The sequence below is a fragment of the Aotus nancymaae genome, unplaced genomic scaffold, assembly GCF_030222135.1.
Source record: "Aotus nancymaae isolate 86718 unplaced genomic scaffold, 86718_ANA_hifiasm-v0.15.2.pri h1tg000012l, whole genome shotgun sequence".
Taxonomy (NCBI): domain Eukaryota; kingdom Metazoa; phylum Chordata; class Mammalia; order Primates; family Aotidae; genus Aotus; species Aotus nancymaae.
Window position 1 is genome coordinate 49,106,040 of NW_026988423.1, and position 21,060 is coordinate 49,127,099.

At 54.6% G+C, this 21,060-nt stretch overlaps 1 protein-coding gene across 5 annotated transcripts in view; it reads left to right on the forward strand.

Moving 5' to 3' along the window:
* The window catches only part of DTX2 (deltex E3 ubiquitin ligase 2), a 52,048-nt gene that overhangs the window by 22,303 nt on the left and 8,685 nt on the right, over positions 1-21,060 (forward strand). For 4 of the 5 annotated variants that reach the window (XM_012449013.2, XM_064375692.1, XM_012449012.2 and 1 more), the window contains 4 exons: positions 381-1,020; positions 10,600-10,700; positions 16,495-16,635; positions 19,861-19,934. In XM_012449013.2, coding sequence (XP_012304436.2) covers positions 381-1,020; positions 10,600-10,700; positions 16,495-16,635; positions 19,861-19,934 — 956 coding nt within the window. The remainder of the gene's footprint in view (positions 1-380; positions 1,021-10,599; positions 10,701-16,494; positions 16,636-19,860; positions 19,935-21,060) is intronic. The other variant, XM_064375693.1, reaches the window with a different exon arrangement.

A 21,060-nucleotide genomic window follows, 5' to 3' on the forward strand; every position in this document is an offset into this window, starting at 1 on the left:
AGGATCACTTGAGCCCAGGAGTTCTGGGCTGTAGTGCGCTATGCCGATCGGGTGTCCGCACTAAGTTTGGCATCAATATGGTGACCTCCTGGGAGCAGGGAACCACCAGGTTGCCTAAGGAGGGGTGAACCAGCCCAGGTTGGAAACAGAGCAGGTCAAAACTCCCATGCTGATCAGTAGTGGGATTGCGCCTGTGAATAGCCACTGCACTCCAGTCTGGGCAACATAGCGAGACCCCATCTCTTAAAAAATAATAATAATTTAAAACAAAATAAGAGTAAAACTCTATCTCAAAAAAAAAGAGAAAGAAAAAGAATTTGGTCATTCCATGTGTTCTGGGAGTGCTAGCAGACTAACCTTTTGTTTTCTTTTGAAAACAGGCACCATGCGGGCGGTGCGGAGACACCTCTTCCCCCAGCACTCAGCCCCTGGCCGAGGTGTCGTCTGGGAGTGGCTGAGTGACGATGGCTCCTGGACTACCTACGAAGCCAGCGTCTGTGACTATCTGGAGCAGCAGGTGGCCAGGGGCAACCAGCTTGTGGACTTGGCCCCCCTGGGGTACAACTACACCATCAACTACACCACCCACACGCAGACCAACAAGACTTCCAGCTTCTGCCGCAGCGTGCGGCGCCAAGCAGGGCCCCCTTACCCGGTGACCACCGTCATCGCACCGCCAGGCCACACGGGTGTCGCCTGCTCTTGCCACCAGTGCCTCAGCGGCAGCGGAACTGGCCCCGTGTCAGGCCGCTACCGCCACTCCATGACCAACCTCCCTGCATACCCCGTCCCCCAGCACCCACCACACAGGACCACTTTTGTGTTTGGGACGCACCAGGCCTTTGTGCCGTACAACAAACCCTCACTCTCCGGGGCCCGGTCTGCGCCCAGGCTGAACACCACCAACTCCTGGAGCGCGGCCCCTCCCTCCCTGGGGAGCCAGTCCCTCTACCGCTCCAGCCTATCCCACCTGGGACCACAGCTCCTGCCCCCGGGATCGTCCACCTCCAGTGTGGTCAGGTATCGTGGGTGACTGCTTCCTGTCTTGTCTGCCCTGTGTTTCCACTCTTACTTAGCTGGGAAGACTCACCCCAATTCCTGCAGGTGGGGCTCCAGCCCCCTGGGTGGTCCCTGCCATGGCATCTCATTCGCATGTGCCATGTGGGTGCTGACGTGCCGTGGCTGTCTGGAGCCTACCTGACCTCTTGTACTTGAGTCCTGGTGGGCACTGTATGGGTTAGAACCTGTAGTCCTTTCACTCACGATGATAGGGTCCTCCACGTGGAACAGAGTTAAAGGCCTGTGGCCCCTGCTCACCAGCTGCATGGCGAGCACTGTGCCCGAGGACACCGGGTCACTGCCTGTGCACTAACTTGTGCCAGGCCATGAAGGTGCAGAGACCAGAGCACTAACCCTTACCCCTGAGCCCCCCAGTCTAGTGCAGGGGCTGTCAGCACGGTGTGAGGGACAGCATAATGTGGAGCATGTGGCAGTGGCTGCAGGTGTGGGTGACCTGGCCCCCATGTTGATGCAGCCCAGCCCAGAGTGCCTGGTAGAGCTCTTAGCTCCTTGAGAGGGAGATAATGATACCATGGGGCCAGTGCAGACCAGGGCAGGTGGCGTTTAAAGTGAGGAGATTGGCCAGGCACAGGGGCTGACACCTGTAATGCCAACAGTTTGGGAGGCCAAGGCAGGAGGATCATTTGAGCCCAAGAGTCAGAGATCAGCCTGAGCAACATAGCAAGACCCATCTCCACAAAAGAAACAGTTTAAAAATTAGCCAGGCGTGGTGGTGCATACCTGTAATCCCAGCTACTCAGGAGGCTGAGGCCGGAGGATTGCTTGAGCCCAGGAGGTCGAGGCTACAGTGAGTTGTGATTGTGCCACTGCACTCCAGCCCCTAGGCGACAGAGTGAGACCTTATCATAAAAAAAAGAAAAAAACAACGGGTGCGGTGGCTCACACCTGCAATGCCAGCACTTTGGGAGGCTGAGGTGAGCAGATCACCTGGGGTCAGGAGTTCATGACCAGCCTGGCCAACATGGTGAAACCGTGTCTCTACTAAAAATACAAAAGTAAGTCAGACATTGTGGTGGGCGCCTGTAAACCCAGCTACTTGTGAGACTGAGACAGGAGAATCACTTGAACCTGGGAGGTGGAGATTGCAGTGAGCCGAGATCGCACCACTGCACTCCAGCCTGCGCAACAAGAGAGAAACTCCATCTCAAAAAAAAAAAGAAAAAGGAAAAAAAAAGATAAAATGAGGAACCCCCTGTTTTTGGCCAAGGCGAATGCTCCAGGCTGGCCTTGCCCTCTGACTATCTGGCTGACTTGGGGCTTTGTCATTCATTATTGAGAGTGTTGGGCCTGGAGCACATTTTGAGAATTCAGAGTGGTAACGGGGACAGGGCTTTCTGAGCGTGTCCTGGTTGGGGTGGTGAGGGAATGTGTGGGCGAGGGGCCGCCCTGGTCCCAGGGAGGAGAGCATCTTCTTTCTCTGTACTGGCCCTGGTTAGGATCCTGCTGCCTCCCTGCTCACCAGTCCACCCCTGCCCACCACATCCACGTTGAGGGCTGAAACTTCCCAGGGTGGATGAGTCCTCCTTGGCAGCTTCTCAGACCTCTAGTACTTTTTCAGACTGGGTTTTTGAGGACCCTGTCAGCTTGTGTAAGACACAGTGACAGCGCCTCCCGCTCAGTGGTTCATGTCATGTGGCAGGCCCTCCTGAGCAGGCTGCATGAGTGACTTCACTCATCCCACGATGTTCTCAGGCTGAGCAGTGTTCTTCACTTACAGGGGAGCATGTCAAGGCCCATGAGGTTGGCAACACAGCCAGCAAGTAGCAGAGCTGAGATTCAACTCAGGCCATAGGAGTGGGCTGTGTGGGGCACATGGGGTCATTTTTTTTTTTTTTTTTTGAGACGGAGTCTCACCCTTGTAGCCCAGGCTGGAGTGCAATGGTGCGATCTCAGCTCACCGCAATCTCCACCTCCTGGGTTCAAGCAATTCTCTTGCCTCAGCCTCCCAAGTAGCTAGGATTATAGGCATGCACCACCACGCCTGGTCAATTTTTGTATTTTTAGTAGAAATGGGGTTTCTCCATGTTGGTCAGGTTGGTCTCAAACTCTCAACCTCAGGTGATCTGCCCACCGGCCTCCCAAAGTGCTGGGATTACAGGCATGAGCCACCAAGCCCAGCTGGGGGCTCTTTTAATACATTTTAATTTTATTTTATTACTATTTTTAGAGATAGGATTTTGCCCTGTTGCCAGGCTGGAATACAGTGGTGCAATCATGGTTCACTGCAGGTTCGAACTCCTGTGCTCAAATGATCCTCCTGCCTCAGCCTCCTGAGTAGCCGAGACCACAGGTGCACACTACCACACCTGACTAATTTTTCAATTTTATGTGGAGGCAAGGTCTTGAATTCCTGGCCTCAAGCAGTCTTCTTGCCTCAGCCTTCCAAAGTGCTGAGATTACAGACGTGAGCCACCACGCCTGGACCAAAAGGCCACTTGAGGGTTGAGCTAGGAGGAGGCCAGTAGATGGGAGGGTGTTGGGCTTTGGGTGGGTCAGAGTTTTCTTGGGCAGCTTCCCACCCTGAGTATCTGGGTCAGTCTGTTTCAGAGAACAGTGTGCTCTATCTGTTGGCCCAGGAGGGTTCTAAGCGGCACTAGGACTTCTGTCAGCTCTGTTCCACCCAGACTCCTGGAGTGTCTTAAGTTCTTAGGAATTATTTTGAGGCAAATTTCTAGGTAGTGCTAGAGCTGGGATTCTGGAGTTAAGTCAAGTGACTTCATGTGGCTTTGTTCCTTTCTCTGGTAGCCGGCCCAGTTGGTCTTTCCTAAACCATTTCCGTCTCCCCCAGTATTTCTCTGGGGTCCCCGTTCCCAGCCGGAGGGCCTGCAGAAGTGCTGGTGTGGGCCAGGCAAGTTACAGGAAAGAAGGTGCCTGGGCCAGACAGTCTTCCCTTGATGCTAGGCTGGGCATGCTGCAGCTTGCCCCACGTTGTAAGCCAGGAGGGAACCAGGCCAGCCGGCTCTGTTAGTGGAAACAGCCTCAAAGGAGCCTGCCTGCTGGGGTAGGTGTAGGTACATCCTGATTCCTTTGGTTTTTCTGGAGCTGGGAGAGGTGTAATTCACCTGCCTGGACCTATCCACGTGCTGAAAAACAGGCTTTTCCCCTGCCTAATTTGTAGTGAGGCCTTCTGCAGTTAACCCTCTTCTGATGGGTGTAGAGCCAGATGCTGGGCTTAGTAAATACCTGAACTGTTAACCCAGCAGGTGGTAACGTTCTCACAGCCAAGTGTGTGTCAACAGCATTAGGTGAAAGTTACTTTGGAAGTGAGGGGGCAGGCAGGGCAGGTGGGGCCGTCTGGAGCCAGCACCAGGGGCTGGGGAAACCAGAGGACCAACTTTTGACTGGCAGCCACTGCAAGCCAGTGCAATTGAAACACTTCCTGGAACCCATGTGTACAACTTCTTTGTGCCCCCTGGGAATAGGCAGTGACACAAGAAAGTGTGTCTTTGGGGGCTGAGCTGCTGGGTGTAAGTAGATTTCCTGGTAGCTGAAGTTGATCCCTTTAAGCATCAAAACTTGTGTTTGAATGATGTTGGGTGGAAATCTTTCTCAAATGTGTCATGCACGCTCTTGTCTTCCTTAATGGAGAGGGTGTGACACTGCTTAGCACTTGGATGGCTTGGGGTAGTGATCATAATCAGCAGCCTGTCACAGCTCAGCGAGGTGAAGCCTGTGGGTGTTTGGGCGTTTGGCTCTGTGCTGAATGGCTTGGTGGCCCTACAAAATGGCTCTCAGCTCTTGGTGGCTTCCTGCTGTGGCTGCTGCTGCTGCTCTTGCCTCTAAAAGAACTAATTTCCTCTTCTTCCTGCTGTCTGTCGCCTGTCTTTTGACTTGTGAGACTGGAGTCACGGGGCCCAAATTGGGCCTTGCTCCTGACTTATGATAGGCCCTGGGTCTCTTTTCTTCTATTTTTTTCTTCTTTTTTTTTTTTTTAGAGACAGGGTCTCACTCTGTCACCCAGGCTAGAGTGCAGTGATCATGGCTTATTGCAGCCTCAAACTCCTGGGCTCAAGGGATCCTACTGCCTCAGCCTCCTGAGTGGCCAGGACTACAGGCTTGTGCCACTGCGCCCAGCTAATTTTTAAATTTTTTGTAGAGATTGTGTCTCACTATATTGCCCAGGCGGGTCCCAAACTCTTGGCCTCCCAGAACACTGGGGTTACAAGTGTGAGCCACCACGCCCTGTCTCTGCTGCTTTTTAGCTGAGGGAGGGTTGAGCTGGTCAGTTTCTGAGGTTGCCTTCTGCTCTATTATTGCTGTGGTTTTCAGGATGTAGTTAGGGCCCTATAGGAAAGTGCCTGGTGGCCCTTAGGGCCTGGCTCTACTTTCCTCTGCTCCTCTAAGGCCTGGACCCTATGGATATTTGTCCTAGGTCTCACTAGTACCCTGGCGTCCTTTGGGAATCATCCTCATAGGTAGAGAAATTGAGGCTCGGGAAGGGGACTTGACATGTCCAGGACACACGGCTTTGAGTGGGAGCATAAGCTTCTAGCATCGTCTCTGGCCTCCACATCTCATGCTCCTGAGTCTCATGCCAGGGCTGGCTGCCAGCCCCAATCTCAGAGAGTGTAGACTTGGAGAGGGGCTTTGGATCTCCTTACTCTCCAGCCTCGTGGCTTTGCCTCTTGCCCTGCATAGAAAACTCAAAGTCAGGCTGGGCTCAGTGGCTCACACCTGTAATCCCAGCACTTTGGGAGGCCGAGGCAGGCGGATCACAAGGTCAAGAGATTGAGACCATCCTGGCCAACATGGCAAAACCCCGTCTCTACTAAAAATACAAAAATTAGGCAGGAGTGGTGGCGCATGCCTGTAATCCTAGCTACTCGGGAGGCTGAGGCAAGAATCGCTTGAACCTGGGAGGCGGAGGTTGCAGTGAGCCGAGATGGCACCACTGCACTCCAGCCTGGCAACAGAGCAAGAGTCCATCTCAAAAGAAAAGAAAGCTCAAAGTCCTCGTGTCTCGTGTCTCCCGCTGTGTCTGGGAGCGCCTGGAGATGGTCCCAGACAGGAAAGCTAGGGAGGGCCTAATAGTTAGACCAGGAGTCAGGGAGAGAGCAGGAGGGTGCCTGAGGCCATGACTATAGGGACTTCTCAGAGAAGGACACTTCAGGAAGCGATTGGTGCCCCCATCTGGGAATATTCTGCAGTCCGAGCCCTCTGAGGAAGTGGGGAGCGATTGATAACTTCTGAGGTTCTATCCACCCCAGGGGCCCCCATCTTGGGAACCTCTGGATCCTTGTATGGTTCAGTTCCTAGAGGTCACGGCAGGGACACATGTGGAGGAGGAACTGTGATCATATGGGGACGTGGTGACATTTTTAGAGCTTTCTACAGACACTCCTGGTTGCTGCTCTCCAGTCGCAGGGTGAGAGCCCGTTGGAAGCCTCCCTCCCTGTGCTGCTGCTGCTGCTTTCTGCTCTAGTCCTTGGTGGTGGAACCTGGAAGCAGGCCTTCTCGTTCAGATATGTGCCTCTCCCTGGTGAAGGGAGACCCCACTTCCTGGGGTTTTTCTGCGGGGTGGAGCAGCCAGGTACCTCATCTCTAGCGGGGTACCATGGGCTTGCAGTGCCAAGCTTCAGTTTTTTGGGCTCCAACTAAGGGCTTGAGCTCAGTGCTGCCCTGGAGGGTCCTGAATGCCTTCACTTACAGAACCTTAAGAGTTTCAGAGACCAGAGATGATCCACTTTCCTTTTTTTAAAAAAAAAAAAAAAAATGGCTGGGCACAGTGGCTTACACCTGTAATCCCAGCACTTTGGGAGGCCGAGGCGGGTGGATCACTTGAAGTTAGGAGTTAGAGACCAGCCTGGCCAACATGGTGAAACCCTATCTCTACAAAAAATACAAAAATTAGCTGGGTGTGGTGGCATACAGCTGTAGTCCCAGCTACTTGGGAGGCTGGGGCAGGAGAATTGCTTGAGCCTGGGAGGCAGAGAGGTCGCAGTAAGCTGAGATCAGACCACTGCGCTCCAGCCTGGGTGACAGAGCAAGACTGGGAAATAAAAAATAAAGAGAAAAGTTGAAACAGGCTGAGGAAAAGAAGGGGCCTGCTCCAAGTGAATGAAACTGAGTGTTGAGGAGAGCCAGGACCTTGACCCAGGTATCCTGACTCCCTGCCTGCCCTTCTTGGCATTATCAGGGCCCTCAGATCCACTGCCAGCCTTGCCTTTGCATGGGGCTACCTGAGGAGAGCAAGAAGCCGCTGTTTGTTTAACACGGCCACACAGGCAATCCTGTTTGCGAACAGTCAACAAACAGACTCAAACAGGCCATGCAAGGTGGCTTATGCCCGTAATCCCGGTGCTTTGGGAGGCTGAGGTGGGAGGATTTCTTGAAGCCAGGAGTTTCAGACCAGCCTGGACAACATAGCAAGATTCTGTCTCTCTTTATATATATATATATATATATATATATATATATATATATATATATATATATATATAAATTAGCCAAGTGTGGTGGTGCTGACCTCTAGTCCCAGCTAGCCAGGAAGCTGAGTTGGAAGGATCACTTGAGCCCAGGACGTAGAGGCTGCAGTGAGCTATGTTTGCACCACTGCATTCCAGCCTGGGTGACAGAGCAAGACCCTGTCTCTAAAACAAAAACCAAAAACACCCCAAACTCGAGCGCCTCTCTTTGCCCAGGCAAATATTGGAGCACCCACTCTGCTCCAGATCCTTTGCAAGGCCCTGGCCACTTCAGCCCCAGCTGGGTGTGAGGTGTCCTGGTTTGGAAGAGAACCAGCCAGCTTCTTGTAGTTGCCACCAGCAGGATCTGTAACCTGGGGTGGGTGGTAGGGAAGGATCTCGGGCAGCCCCGAGACATCGTCTGTGGGCAGGCAGCAGCTGCTTTGCGGTAGCTGTAAGGGCAGCACAGTAGCCTGAGCTCCCTCGTGTCCTGAGCAGCTTCCCTGCTCCTTGTCTGACCTGGGCCCTGTCCTGGGGAGCTCCAGTGTAGGGTCTGTGAGGGAGTGTTTCGTCATCTTCAGATTTCATCATCTCAAGTGGGTGGGGATGGATGGGAGGAGCTGGCACTGTCTCAGCCGTTTACACCAGTGTTCTCAGTACAGGGCTCCCTCCCAAATCATCATGGCATGCATTTGTTATTTTTTAAAAAATGAGGACTTAGGCCACGTACAATGGCTCAAACCTGTAATCCCAGCACTTTGGGAGGCCAAGGCAGAAGGAACACTTCAGGGCAAGAATTTCAGACCAGCCTGGGCATCATAGCAAGACTCTCCTCTCTACAAACAATAACAACAACAGCAACAAAAACCCTTAAAAATTAGCTGAACATAGTGGTGTACACCTGTGGTCCCAGCTACTAGGGAGGCTGCGGCAGGAGGATCACTTGAGCCCAGGAAGTTGAAGCTACAATGAATTATGATCACACCACTGCAATGAGCAACTCTGTGGGCCCAGCATGCTTCCACTGTGTCACGTTGCTGACATTACCCTACCTTTAAAACAAAAAGAAATAGGATGACTTAAGATGAAGTGAGTGGCTGGGCACGGCTCATGCCTGTAATCCCAGCACTTTGGGAGGCTGAGGCGGGCAGATCACCTCCTCAGGTCAGGAGTTTGAGACCAGCGTGACCAACATGGTGAAACCCCATCTCTACTAAAAATACAAAAATCAGCCAAGCATAGTGGCACACGCCTGTAATCCCAGCTACTCAGGAGGCTGAGGCAGGAGAATCGCTTGAATCCAGGAGGTGGAGGTTGCAGTGAGCCGAGATCACGCCATTGGACTCCAGCCTGGGCCACAGAGCAAGACTCCGTCTCAAAAAAAAAGAACAAAGACCCAATGAGTGACTTGAACATAATCATTGTAGGGAGCAAAACCCTCATGTTAAAAAACAAATAAAAAAAAAAACCCTTTGTTTTTTGTAGAAGTTAGGTTTCCAGAGAAGTTACAAAAATAGTTGTTTCCATATATCCCTCACCTGGCTGCTTCTGACATCAACATCTTTCATAACCATGGTACAGTTGTCAGAACCAGAAAATTATCACTGCTACAATACTCTAAGTTTTTTTTCTTGATTTTTTGCTAGTTTCCCCCCAACTGTCCTCTGTCTCAGGATCCAATCCTGGGTCCCCTTTTGCTTCCAGTTCTCATCCTCCCCGTCCTCCTCTGGCCTGGAACAATTTGTCAGTCTCTCTTTATCTTTCATAACCTCCTTACTTTCAAAGAGGTGCTTTGTTGAATGTCCCTTAATTTGAGTTTGTCTTACATTTTCCCATGTTTGGACAAAAGATAATGCCCTTTTTTATTTATTTCTTTTTTGACAGAGTCTCCAGCCCAGGCTGGAGTACAGTGGCGAGATCATAGCTCACTGCAGCCTTGAACTCCCAGGCTGAAGTGATCCTCCTGCCTCAGCCTGCCTCCCAAGTAACTGGGACCACAGGTGCATGCCACAACACCTGGCTAGTTATTTTTTAGAGATGGGGTCTTGATTGTTGCCCAGGATAGAGAATTCATTTTTGACATTAAATCCCCCCAAAATGGTGTTGCATTCCTCCCAGAGCATCTTATCATGGGTTTGTGATACTGACTTCTCCATTACTGGTGATAATGGTCATGATCATTTGTTAAAGTGGTTTCTGCCAGGTTTCTCTGCATAGGTGCTTTGAGAGCCTGCCTGTGTGTGTGTGTGTGTGTGTGTGTGTGTGTGTGTGTGTGAGAGAGAGAGAGAGATGGAGTCTCACTCTGTCGCCCAGGCTGGAGTGCAGTGGTGTGATCTTGGCTCACTGCAACCTCCACCTCCTAGCTTCAAGTGATTCTCCTGCCTCAGCCTCCTGAGTAGCTGGGACTACTGTTGTGTGCCACCACGCCCAGCTAATTTTTTGTATTTTTAGTAGAGACAGGGTTTCACCGTGTTAGCCAGGATAGTTTCGATCTTCTGACCTTGTGATCCGCCCTCCTCGGCCTCCCAAAGTGCTGAGATTACAGGCATGAGCCACCGTGCCCAGCCTGAGAGCCTGCAGTTTGATGACAGTAGTGAGTGCAAAATGTCTTTTTTCTCTTTTTACTTTCTTTCTTCACAACAGGTATGAAATGATTGTTTTCAGAGTTTTCCTTTTTTTTTTTTTTTTTTGAGACAGGGTCTCACTATGTTGCTCAGGCTGGAGTGCAGTGATATGATCATGGGTCACTGCAGCCTTGACCTCCTAGGCTCAAGCCATCCTCCTGCCTCAGCCTCCCAAGTACAGGTGCACATCATCACACGTGGCTCATTTAAAAAATTTTTTGTGGAAATAGAGTCTCACTATGTTGCCCAGGCTGGTCTCAAACTTCTGGCTTCAAGTGATCCTCCCAAAGTGCTGGGAGTACAGGTATGAGCCACCACACCCCTTCTGAGTCTCTGGATTGCCCAGGAAAACAAAACCAAAGGCCTCCACAGAGAGGCAGCCAAGGAACATGAAAGCGTGAAGGTGCCCCAGTAGCCCCCCTCGGCCGTGATGCAGTGTTTCTCTCGCTCTCATTTCTGATAAGTCAGCTCTGCTCCATTTTCTCCCCCAGTGCCTCCTTCCCCAGCGGTCCCTCGAGCAGCCTGGGGAGCATCCCTGCCACCGTGCCCGTGCAGATGCCAAAGTCCAGCAGAGTCCAGCAGGCGCTCGCAGGTAGGTGCCTGCTCTCGGGCTGCACGGCAGTCTGTGCCCCGAGGGACCCGGTGGGGAGGAAATTGTGGTGCGGGCCTTGTCACCCTCTGGATCCTCAGGGAGAGCCAAAGGGGCTCCTTGGGGGAGCAGTCCCTCTTTCTGGTATTGGTGTCACCCCAGAGTGAGCCCAGGCATCCCTCCTTTGGCTCTCTGGGGATGTGGGGTCTGATGACTGTGGGTGCCCAGGTGCAGACCTTTTCATAACCTTTAAAATTTTTGCATCAAATTGCATTCTATTTATTTATGAGACAGAGTCTCGCTCTGTCGCCCAGGCTGGAGTGCAATGGCATGATCTCAGCTTACTGCAACCTCCGCCTCCTGGATTCAAGCGATTCTTCTGCCTCAACCCCCCAAGGAGTTGGGATTACAGGTGCCCGACACCATGCCCAGCTAATTTTTTGTATTTTTAGTAGAGATGGGTTTCACTATGTTGGCCAGGCTGTTCTCAAACTCCTGATCTCGTGATCTCAAACTCCTGATCTCGTGATCCGCCCTCCTTGGCCTCCCAAAATGCTGCAATTACAGGGGTGAGCCACCTCACCCTGCCTGAATTGCATTATATATATATATAATATACACACACACACACACACACACGTTTTTTTTTTGAGACAGAGTCTCGGTCTGTTGTCAGGCACCAGGCTGGAGTGCAGTGGCTCCATCTCAGCTCACTGCAACTTCCACCTCCCCAGTTCAAGCAATTCTTCTGCCTCAGCCTCCCAAGTAGCTGGGACTACAGGCACGTGCCACCACACCCAGCTAATTTTTGTATTTTTTAGTAGAGATGGGATTTCAACATGTTGGCCAGGATGGTGTCGATCTCTTGACCTTGTGATCCACCCGCCTCGGCCTCCCAGAGTGCTGGGATTACAGGTGTGAGCCACCTCACCCAGCCTACATTGTATTTAAAGAGTCACTTTTCTGTCCTGAAATGCTTGAAATGTTTCATTCATAGACATATTTCTGCTGTAGTTACTCTTATCTTGAATAAGAAGTACCTTTTGGGTCCAACCAGATCTTTGCTGTACTAACCATACCTCTTACATCTTGGAACTGTTTTGGGTTTTAATTTGTTTTGTTTCATTTTTTGAGACAGGGTCTTCCTCTGTTGCCCAGGCTGGAGTGCCATGGCACTAACTTAGCTCACTAAAGTCTTGAACTCCTGGGCTCAAGCAATCCTCCCACCTTAAAGATCCTTAAAAATACCTGCAGCTGGCCCCCATGCCCATTCTATTTTAGCAGCCTGGCTATCAGGGTTTTTAGAAGCTCCACAGGCGGCAAGGTTTTTTTTCTTTTTTCTTTTTTCTTTTTTTTTTTTTTGAGACGGCATCCTGCTGTGTCACCCAGGCTGGAGTGCAGTGTCAGAATCTCAGCTCACTGCAACCTCTGCCTCCCAGGTTCAACCACTTCTCCCACCTCAGCCTCCTGAGTAACTGGGATTACAGGTGCACACCACCACACCTGGCTAAGTTTTGTATTTTTAGTAGAGATGGGGTTTCCACATGTTGGCCAGGCTGGTCTTGGACTCCTGACCTCAAGTGATCTGCCCACCTCAGTCTCCCAAAGTGCTGGGATTAACAGCCATGAGCCACTGCGCCTGGCCATTTTCTTTTTCTTGTTTGAAGAGATAAGATCTTGCTCTGTCCCCCAGGCTGGAGTGCAGTGGTGCAGTCATAGCTCACTACAACCTCCAACCCCTGGGCTGAAGCGATCCTCCTGCCTCAGCCTGCGAGTGTCTGGGATTACAGGCACACACCACCATGCCCTGCTAGTTTTTAATTTTTTGTAGAGACCGGATCTCACTATGTTGCCCAGGCCGGTCTTGAACTCCCAGGCTCAGGTCGTCTTCCTGCCTCAGCCTTGTAAAGTGCTGGGATTCCAGGCGTGAGCTGCCATGCCCAGCTGGGGTTATTTTCTAACTTCTGGAAAGTGTGAGGTATGTAAGGAGGTAGATGGCACCGATGGCACTCGTGGGGCGATGTAGCAGAATTCAGTCATGAGTTGGTGTTTTAGGTGAGTCACTGTCGTAGTGCAGGCTGGCTGAGAGAGGACAGGCCCGGGGGCAGGGAGGCCAGTGCGGAGCCTGACCTCAGACCTCGGGGTGCCAGCCAAGGCCTGACCAGCTTCGAGTCAGTGGAATGGAGGAGAGGTTTAGCTTTAAACATGCAGAGGCAGGAGCCGTCTGGTGGAGGGAGGGTGTTGAAGGGGATAGAGGTGGCCTGAGGCCTGCTGGGACGCAGCCGGCCATGACTGAGGAGGAGCCTGGGGCTTGGCGTGTGTGTGAATTCATTTCATCCCTAAATTGCTGAGGTGGGGGCTTTTGTTTCCACTTCCATTTGAGGAAACTGAGGCTCAGAGAATTTAAAAATTCTCTGCCAGCCCTTGGCAGAGCTGAGACACAGCCTGGGCCTTCTTGCCTATGACAGTTCTTTGCTGCTGAGTCTGGGGGAAGGTTTGGAGGGGGTGATGGCTGTGGAGGGGCCAGTGGAGCTGTCCCGGAGCAGTGGGAGTTTGGCCATGGGCCTCAGAAGAGCAGTCTGGTGTGGAATGGGGTGCCCTTGGCCCCGCATGGGAGTGTGTGCACTGCAGAGACCGCAGGCAGGACTCTGGGAAGAGCAGCCTGAAGAAAAAATGGAAGGAGCAGCCAGAGAGGTGGGGGCAGGAGGGAGGGGAGCTGGAGTAGGGAGGGGAGACAGAATGAGCCGGACACACTGGCCAGGAAGTTCCCACCCCACTGAAGGCACCGTGTGGCACCGTAGGGAAGTCACACTGTACCGTGTGTGCATATGCTTGTGTGCGGCTGTGGTGGCATTTGAGACAGGTTGTGGGTAAACAGACCAGGCCCCCACACGGTTCCTCACAGCCCAGCTCCCTCCAGCTCTGGGGCTCTCTCGAGCCTTCATGGCCAGACCTGACAGTGAGTGACCTCTGAGGCCGTGAAACCGACATCACCGGGGCCTCTCTAATGACACAGAGTGCCCTGGGTGTGGGGTTTGCACCTGCCCCTTCCCCTGCTCCTGAGGTTGAAGGTCCTATCCAGGCTGTGTCCCGAATTGTCCTTCCTGTTCTCCGTCCTTTCTCGTGGCTCTCAGAGCAATCCTGGAGCAAAGCAGGTATTTTAAAAATACTGGAGCAAAGCAGTCCATTTTACTGGTGGGGGAAACAGAGCCCACAAATTCAGGGACCTGGTCCAGGCTAAGAAATAGGAGAGTGTGGAGGCTGTGTGGACTGCTGCCTCCCCCAGTTCAAGGCTCAATGTTGGTACCTGGTGGGGGAGCGTTGTCTAGGGGACCAGGCAATGAGAGGCGCCTGGCCAGCCCCCCACCCCCACCAGAGCCAGGCTGGAGAGCAGAGTGTCCTGTCACGCTGGTGTGCTTGTGGGTTGAGGAATTATACCACGCCCAGCTGCAGAGAGACGAGCCTTTGCACACAGGGTTTTGCAGGGAGGTTACAACCAGGAGGCCATGCTGTGGAAGGACTGGGTGCTGGAGGCACTGCTTCCAGGTGACAGTGCCTCTAGGTGACAGCTCCCCTGGCTGTGGCATAGCCCTGCCTCTCCTTTATCGGGTGCAGGCAGGGGCTGTGAGGCTGGGGCCAGGATCCCCGTCCCCCACCTGGTCACAGCAGTTGTCCGTCCACAGCTCATGCTGCTGCCCCGGGCAGGGGTGGGTGTCAGCAGCCTGCCCAGGAATGCACAGCTGGTGAGGGCTGGCACTGGGCTCAGACCCAGGCTGGGGAGATCAGAGCGCACAGAGGAGAGGCTTGGATCTGAGCCCTGGTGCTTGGTATTAGAAGGAGGGATGTCTGCAAATTGGAAATGAGAGTCTGTGCATGGGGGCTTCAATCTTCGGGCCTCTGACAGCCAGAATCCTCCCAGACAGGTGGAGAAAAAGACTGGCCCTCTGAGTTATTCAGGTGATTTGGGGGCTGTCAGGAGTTTAGGGGGCTGTCCCGAGCCGCCTCCTCTCCAGGCTTCTGGGTTGAAACGTGTTTGTCACTTGAATTCAGGGGAGTGGGTCCTGCGTTGAAAAGGACATTCGTGTCACTCATGCAGCCTCCTGGCGGGGGCTGGTGGTGGCCCAGGGATGTCTCCTCCTCAGCAAACAGAGGGCTGCGGCCTCCCAGGGACCAAGCACTGCCCCGGGCGCTGGAGATGCAGCCTCGACTGGGTCCCCACCTCATGGAGCTCCTGCTGGGGGAAGACCATCTGTAGAAACAGAGAGTGAAAAGCAGGAGTCCAGCAGGGCAGGGGTGGGAGACTTGGAGGGACAGAGCCCTGTTAGGCGGTGTCCTGGGAAGGCCAGCCTACCGAGCCAGAGCTGCCAGAGAGCCCTGGGTGGGAAGACGTGTTCTAGTCTCTGGTCCTCCCAGAGGCACTGGGTTCTCTTGAGGAAAACTGTGCCTGTCCCTGTCCTCTCCCATCTCTCTGCTGCCCGTGCCCACTTGTCCTATCCACCCGACACTTAGTTCCCGCAGGAGCCGCATTTGAGCCTGGGAATCACCTCGGGATGTTGGGCGCATCGCCCTCCCAGCCTCAAACCTCCATCTTCTGATGCGTGCTTTAGTGTCTCTTGCTGAGCGGCCACTGCAGCTCACCCTGCCTGCCTTGGCTATGCTGCCCAGGCTGGTGGCTGGCCTCCGCTTCTGTCCCTAGCCAGGCACATGTGCCAGGTTGAGAAGCTTTGTTCTTCTAGTAGGGGGCGAAGCAGCCCCTCACCCCTGAGTCACCCTGTCTGTTCCTGGATGGGGAGTGGGGTCCAGGAGGGCTGGGGTTGCTACCAACTCCCGCGGGCACCCAGCTGTGCCCAGCCCCTCAGCCAGGTTCTGCAGGCCCGGAAAGCCACCCTTAAGGGATGGCTGAGAAGCTCCGGGCTACCCCTTTCTCCAGCGAGGAGGTGCTACTGATGACAGAGAGGACTGCAGAGATGGCACTAGGGAGAATGGGATAGGCCGAGGGTGTGGCGGGAACAGGGTCATCCAGCAGGAGGACACACTGTGTCCCTGGAAGCGCTGGGTCATCAGGGAATACAAAGGAGGCCGTGTTGAAGGAGAGTCCCTCAGGACCAGTGTGGGGCTCCCTGCAGGGATCGGGCAGTGGTGAGTACTGGAAAGAGTGGCTGGTTCGTTTCAGCATAGCTGCCGGCTGCAGGCCCACCCTCGACCAAGGGTGCCAGAGCCACAGCCTGGGGCTTTGCTGTAGCCCAGCCCTCACAGGATGGGGACTCCACAGTGTGGGAGCAGGCCCAGGGGCCACATTCCTGCCTGCCCATGCCAGCACTGTCACTGAAGGCCGTGGCACCTAGATCAGCCAGGAGGGGCATGGAAGCTGGAGGCCTAGTGACCCAGAGCCAGGAGGGCTGGGGGCTTCTGGGGAAGCTGAGCCCTTGGAGCCAGTCCTGCCCAGGAGACCCCATTCCCTGGGTGGCGTCCTAGAGTGGTGTCCTCTGCCCTCTGCTCTCGTGAAGTCACTGGCCCCGCCCACACTCAGAGGGCATGGGCTGGTCTGTTGCTTGTATAGAAACCTGTGAGCCCTGGGGCCGGGGCTGCCATGAGCCAGGCTGCCCCATCCCTCTGATTCCTGGCCTGGGTAGTCCTGGCAGGCCCCAGAGGCCACATTCCCCAGGGAGACGTGTGAGTCCCCATGGACGTTGATGGTGTCACGTCCTTGGCCTGAGCAGGATTTGTTGGCGTCACATGCCGAATAAGTCTTCTAATGTCTCTCCCTCTCTACATATCTGATCTCGCACCCGTGCAGGCATGACGAGTGTTCTGATGTCAGCCATTGGACTCCCTGTGTGTCTTAGCCGCGCACCCCAGCCCGCCAGCCCTCCCGCCTCCCGTCTGGCCTCTAAAAGTCACAGCTCAGTTAAGAGATTGAGGAAAATGTCTGTGAAAGGTAGTTCCTGTTCCCAAATGCTCGCTGGCCTTTGCTAAGCCTCCTCCCAGCCTCGCTGCCTCTGACTCTCCTGCACAGATGCTCTTCTTTCTCTCTGCTCCCTGTTCCCTGGGGGGATGGGCTCAGTGGCCCTTCTCCCTGCCCCTACTCGGCAGCAGAGGCGGCCCCTGGGAGCTGACTTTCCGCCACAGCCCCAGAGTTCAGCTCCTCTCCTCTACTGGCACAAGAGGGGCTTGTTCTTGAGGATTTTGTGATTTTTGTAAGCACTAAGGTGTGGGTGAGAAGCAGGGCCTGGCTCAGGGTGTGGGGACAACCGTCCCTTCCACCAGGGACAGTGTGTGTCTCAGGAAAGGCCCCCAGACAGTGGCCAGGTCTGCTGCCTTGACCGCCAGCCCCGCGTGGCCGACACATGACTGCTTGAGGAGGGTCCTCGGTGACCCCTGCCCTGCCTGCTGCATGGCCAGGGAGGAGGGGCTTTAGGACTATAGCAGGTTCGGGACATTAGAGCAAGACCTGCTCGGAGCAGCCTTCGTGGCAAGTTCTGAACCTTTCCCAAGCGGTGCTGACCCTGCCTCCACCCCTGGGCCATGGAAGTGTGGACTGTGGCCAGCCCAGACCTCTTGAGTCGGCGTGGTGGTGGGCAGGGACGGTGGCCGTGGCCCTGCCGGCCCTCAGTGGCTGTGTGATCTCAGCAGGTCCTCCTGGAGCCTCTGCTTAGCAGAGGGTCTTGGCGGGGACTCTTTAAGCGCCTGGCATGCAGCGAAGGTGGCTTCCGATCGTGTCTGACCTCCAGCCCACAGGCAAGGGGGTGAGCTCAGGGAGGGGTGGACCTGGAGCTCTTGCCCCTAGCCCAGGACTCTGCACGCTCTGCCTTTCCCCTGCCCTGGAGGAGGAGCCAGACTTGTGGGCAGGCTGGGCTGGCAGCCTTCTGTGGCACCCGGGTTTACCTGGGAAGGACACGCTCTTGGCAGGTCACCTGGCTGGCCCCTTTTGAGACTCATGGCTAACGGAAAGGTCCCTTTTGTTCTCAAAGGCTGCAAGGGCTGGGGTGGGTGGGTGGGGTAGGATGCTGTGCCCGGCCTCACCAGGGCTGGACAGAGGTGAGGCCCAGGCTCACTCGGAGATGGCTCTGGAGTCCACAGGCTTTTCCAAAAGAAAAGGCACCCCTCAGCCTGAGTAGGAGATTCCGGGCACATGGACAGCCACCTTGAGCTGGGGGCCATCGGTCTAGTCTGGCTTTCTCACCACAGTGACTGGAGTGTGGGTCCGGGCAGTCTGTATGGGTGGGTGTGGAGGTGTAGGGTGTGTGTGTGTGGAAGTGTGGGTGTGTGTGATGGTGTGGGTGTGAGTGGAGATGGAGGTGGGTTTGGGTGTGGGTCGAGGTGTGGGGTGTGTGTGGGGTGTGGAGGTGTGGGGTTTGTGGAGTATGTGGAGGTATGTGGGTGTGGGATGTGTGGAGGTGGGATGTGTGGGTGTTGGTGAAGATGTGGGATATGTGGAGGTGTGGGGGGTGTATGGGTGTGGGGTTTGGGGGTGTGGGGGAGTATGTGGAGGTGTGGGTGTGTGTGGGGTGTGTGGGTTTGGGTGATGTGGGGGTGTGGGGTATGTGGAGGTGGGGGTTGTGGGGGTGTGGGGGTGTGTGGGGTATGGGGGTGTGTGGGGTATGTGGAGGTGTGGGTGTGGGTGGTGAGTGTGGGTGGAGGTGTGAGGTGTGTGGGCTGTGGGTGTGTGTGGGGTATATGGAGGTGGGGTGTGGGTGGAGGTGGGTGTGGGTGTGTGGAGGTGTGAGGTGTGTGGGGTGTGGGTGTGTGTGGGTGTGTGTGGAGGTGTGAGGTGTGTGGGGTGTGGGTGTGGGGGGGTGGGTGTGTGTGGAGGTGTGAGGTGTGGGTGTGTGAGTGGAGGTGTGGGGTGCATGAGTGTGGGTGGTGTATGGGTATATGTGGGGTGTGGGGTATGTGGACTGGCAGTGGGGGTGGGTATGGTCTTGCCAGCAGCTCCCCTCCAGGTCACAGCAGCAAACGCCATCATAGCAGTTCCTTACCTTAGTTAGATACTGGGCTTCCCTATTTGAGATCAGAGAACAGAGGCCCAGAGGTGACATGATTGGGTCAGAGCAAGAGAACTAGAATCAAACAATCCATGCTGACTCCAGCCTCCGCCCCACCAGGCCACCTCCCTGCCAAATTCTCCCCTCTGGCCCTTTCTGGTCTACGGGGAGTTGGGCTGGTGCAGATATGAGCCTTCAGGCTTAGGAGTCTCTGCAGCCCATGCTGATGGCCATGAGTTTGGGTTCAAACCAGAGCCCATTCTGTCCTGGAGTCTGGGACCACCAGCAGCCCCACCATGACCTTGAGGTGGAGCCCCTGCCAGGAGCTCATCCACGGGTGGCACTGGACTCTGTTCCTCTTTCGCTCCTGCACGGGCTTAGCTGCTGTCCTCAGTTTTTCTGCTATTCCCACCACCTAGAGAACCCCCCCGGGCCATGCAAATCTTCACCAGCTCAGGGAGCTTCTTGTCCGTAGGAGGGGACTTACTGGATGCAGGGTGTGGTGTTTATGGAGATGCAGCCCTTCTCCCTCCAGCTTCATGCACGTGTGCACAGATGGCAAGTGAGGCCGTCAGGATGAGTTCCTGCCATGTCTCGGCAGCTTCCCAGAGTTGCTGGGCTTAGGAGCCAGTCGGCGCGTGACAGACCCTCCCAGTCAGAAGCAGGCATTTCCCATGACAGTGTCGGGGTGGCAGTAGGCATGCGTGCAGGTGCCCGTATGCACTGGACCCCAAACTCCCTTTCCCTGCGATGTTCATGCAAGAGTAATGCAAATTGAATCAAATTGTGCGGCCACAATGCCCCCTGGAGTAGTTTGTGCTCAAAGCTACTGTCTGACTCTTCCGGGCAGCCTTGGAAGTGCCTGGGTTTCCTCACTGAATGTGCGTGGGGATGCAGCTCCCAGGAGACTGTGCTGCTGTTTCTTCTCTTCTGCGTCCTCCAGAGCCCTGGGGCTGGGCCAGGTCTCCAGGTTGTGGGGCTGGGGAAGGCTTTGCCGGGCGGAGCTCAGGGCTCTGTGTCTGGCGCTGAGCTCTCCCGTCCTGCACGCTGGCCTCCCTGTCTGGGCCCCTGTCGCGTTTCCTCCTGGCAGCTTGGACCTCTCCCTTGACTTCTCGCCCTCTGGCCTCCTCTCCAGCCTGTGCTCCTCGGGACACTGCTTATGTTCTTCTCTCTTCTAGGAGGCACCCCGAAGCCAGAGCCAGAGCAGGTCATAAAAAACTACACGGAAGAGCTGAAATTGCCCCCAGATGAGGTTTGTGTCTTGGGAGCTGGGCTGCCTTTGTTTCTGTTTGGAAACAACTCCAGATGGAAAGGACACCCGCCCCTTCTTGCTTGAAGGGCGCTTCCCAGGGGCCTCTGGGTGCCAGGGCCTTGCTCCAGGTGCTTTGGTTTCATCTCCCAGCCTCCCTAGTCCCACATCGTTATGGTGAGCTTAGCACTTAAGGAGCTGAAAGCCCCTCCTCTCCCAGCCCTGGCTTCTCTGTAGCCTGATGGCCGTCCTGGGAGCGGGAATCCCGGAGACAGGATGGTCCAGCCTGCCTCATTCTTCGCTGTATGGACACTGGTGTAGAAGTGAGGTGACCTTGTCCAGGTGGCTGTCCTCCCCCTCTGGCTGTTGGGAGAGCTGGTCAAGGTTCCTGTTTGTTTGTTTTTTTGTTTGTTTGTTTTTGAGTCGGAGTTTCGCTCTTGTTGCCCAAGCTGGAATGCAATGGTGCAATCTCGGCTCACCACAACCTCTGCTTCCCAGGTTCAAGCAATTCTCCTTCCTCAGTCTTCTGAGTAGCTGAGATTACAGGTGTGCAGCACCACTCCTGGCTAATTTTTTTTTTTTTTTTTTTTTTTTTTTTTTTTTTTTTTAGTAGAGATGGGGTTTCTCCATGTCGGTCAGGCTAGTCTCAAACTGCCAACCTCAGGTGATCCACCCGCCTCAGCTTCCTAAAGTGCTGAGATTACAGGCATGCCACCACGCCCAGCCTAAGTTTTTTAATTCTAAAGGCAGAGGTGTGCGCCGTCACGCAGGCTCAGTGCAGTGATGTGATCACAGCTGTCTGCAGCCTGGCCCTCCTGGCCTCCTGTAATGAATGAGGCCATTCAGACTCCTGTCGCAATTCTATAGAACTCGAACTTCTCTGCTGAGCTGTGTTTTGGGGGCTGCAGCACCACTTTCCCCGATTTCAGTGGGGAGCCCTGGAGATAGGGAGCAGGGCGGGTAAAAGGCCAGGAGCACCAGCACCCAGGGACTCTCCACTGTGTCCTTCTCCAGTCAATTGAGGCCGTGAGAAAACTCTGGTGAGTAACGGTTCGGACAGGAGCCTGAACGTCCTTGTGTGTCCCACCCCTTCCACCAGCCCTGGCCGTACTCCCTCCTGCCCAGCACT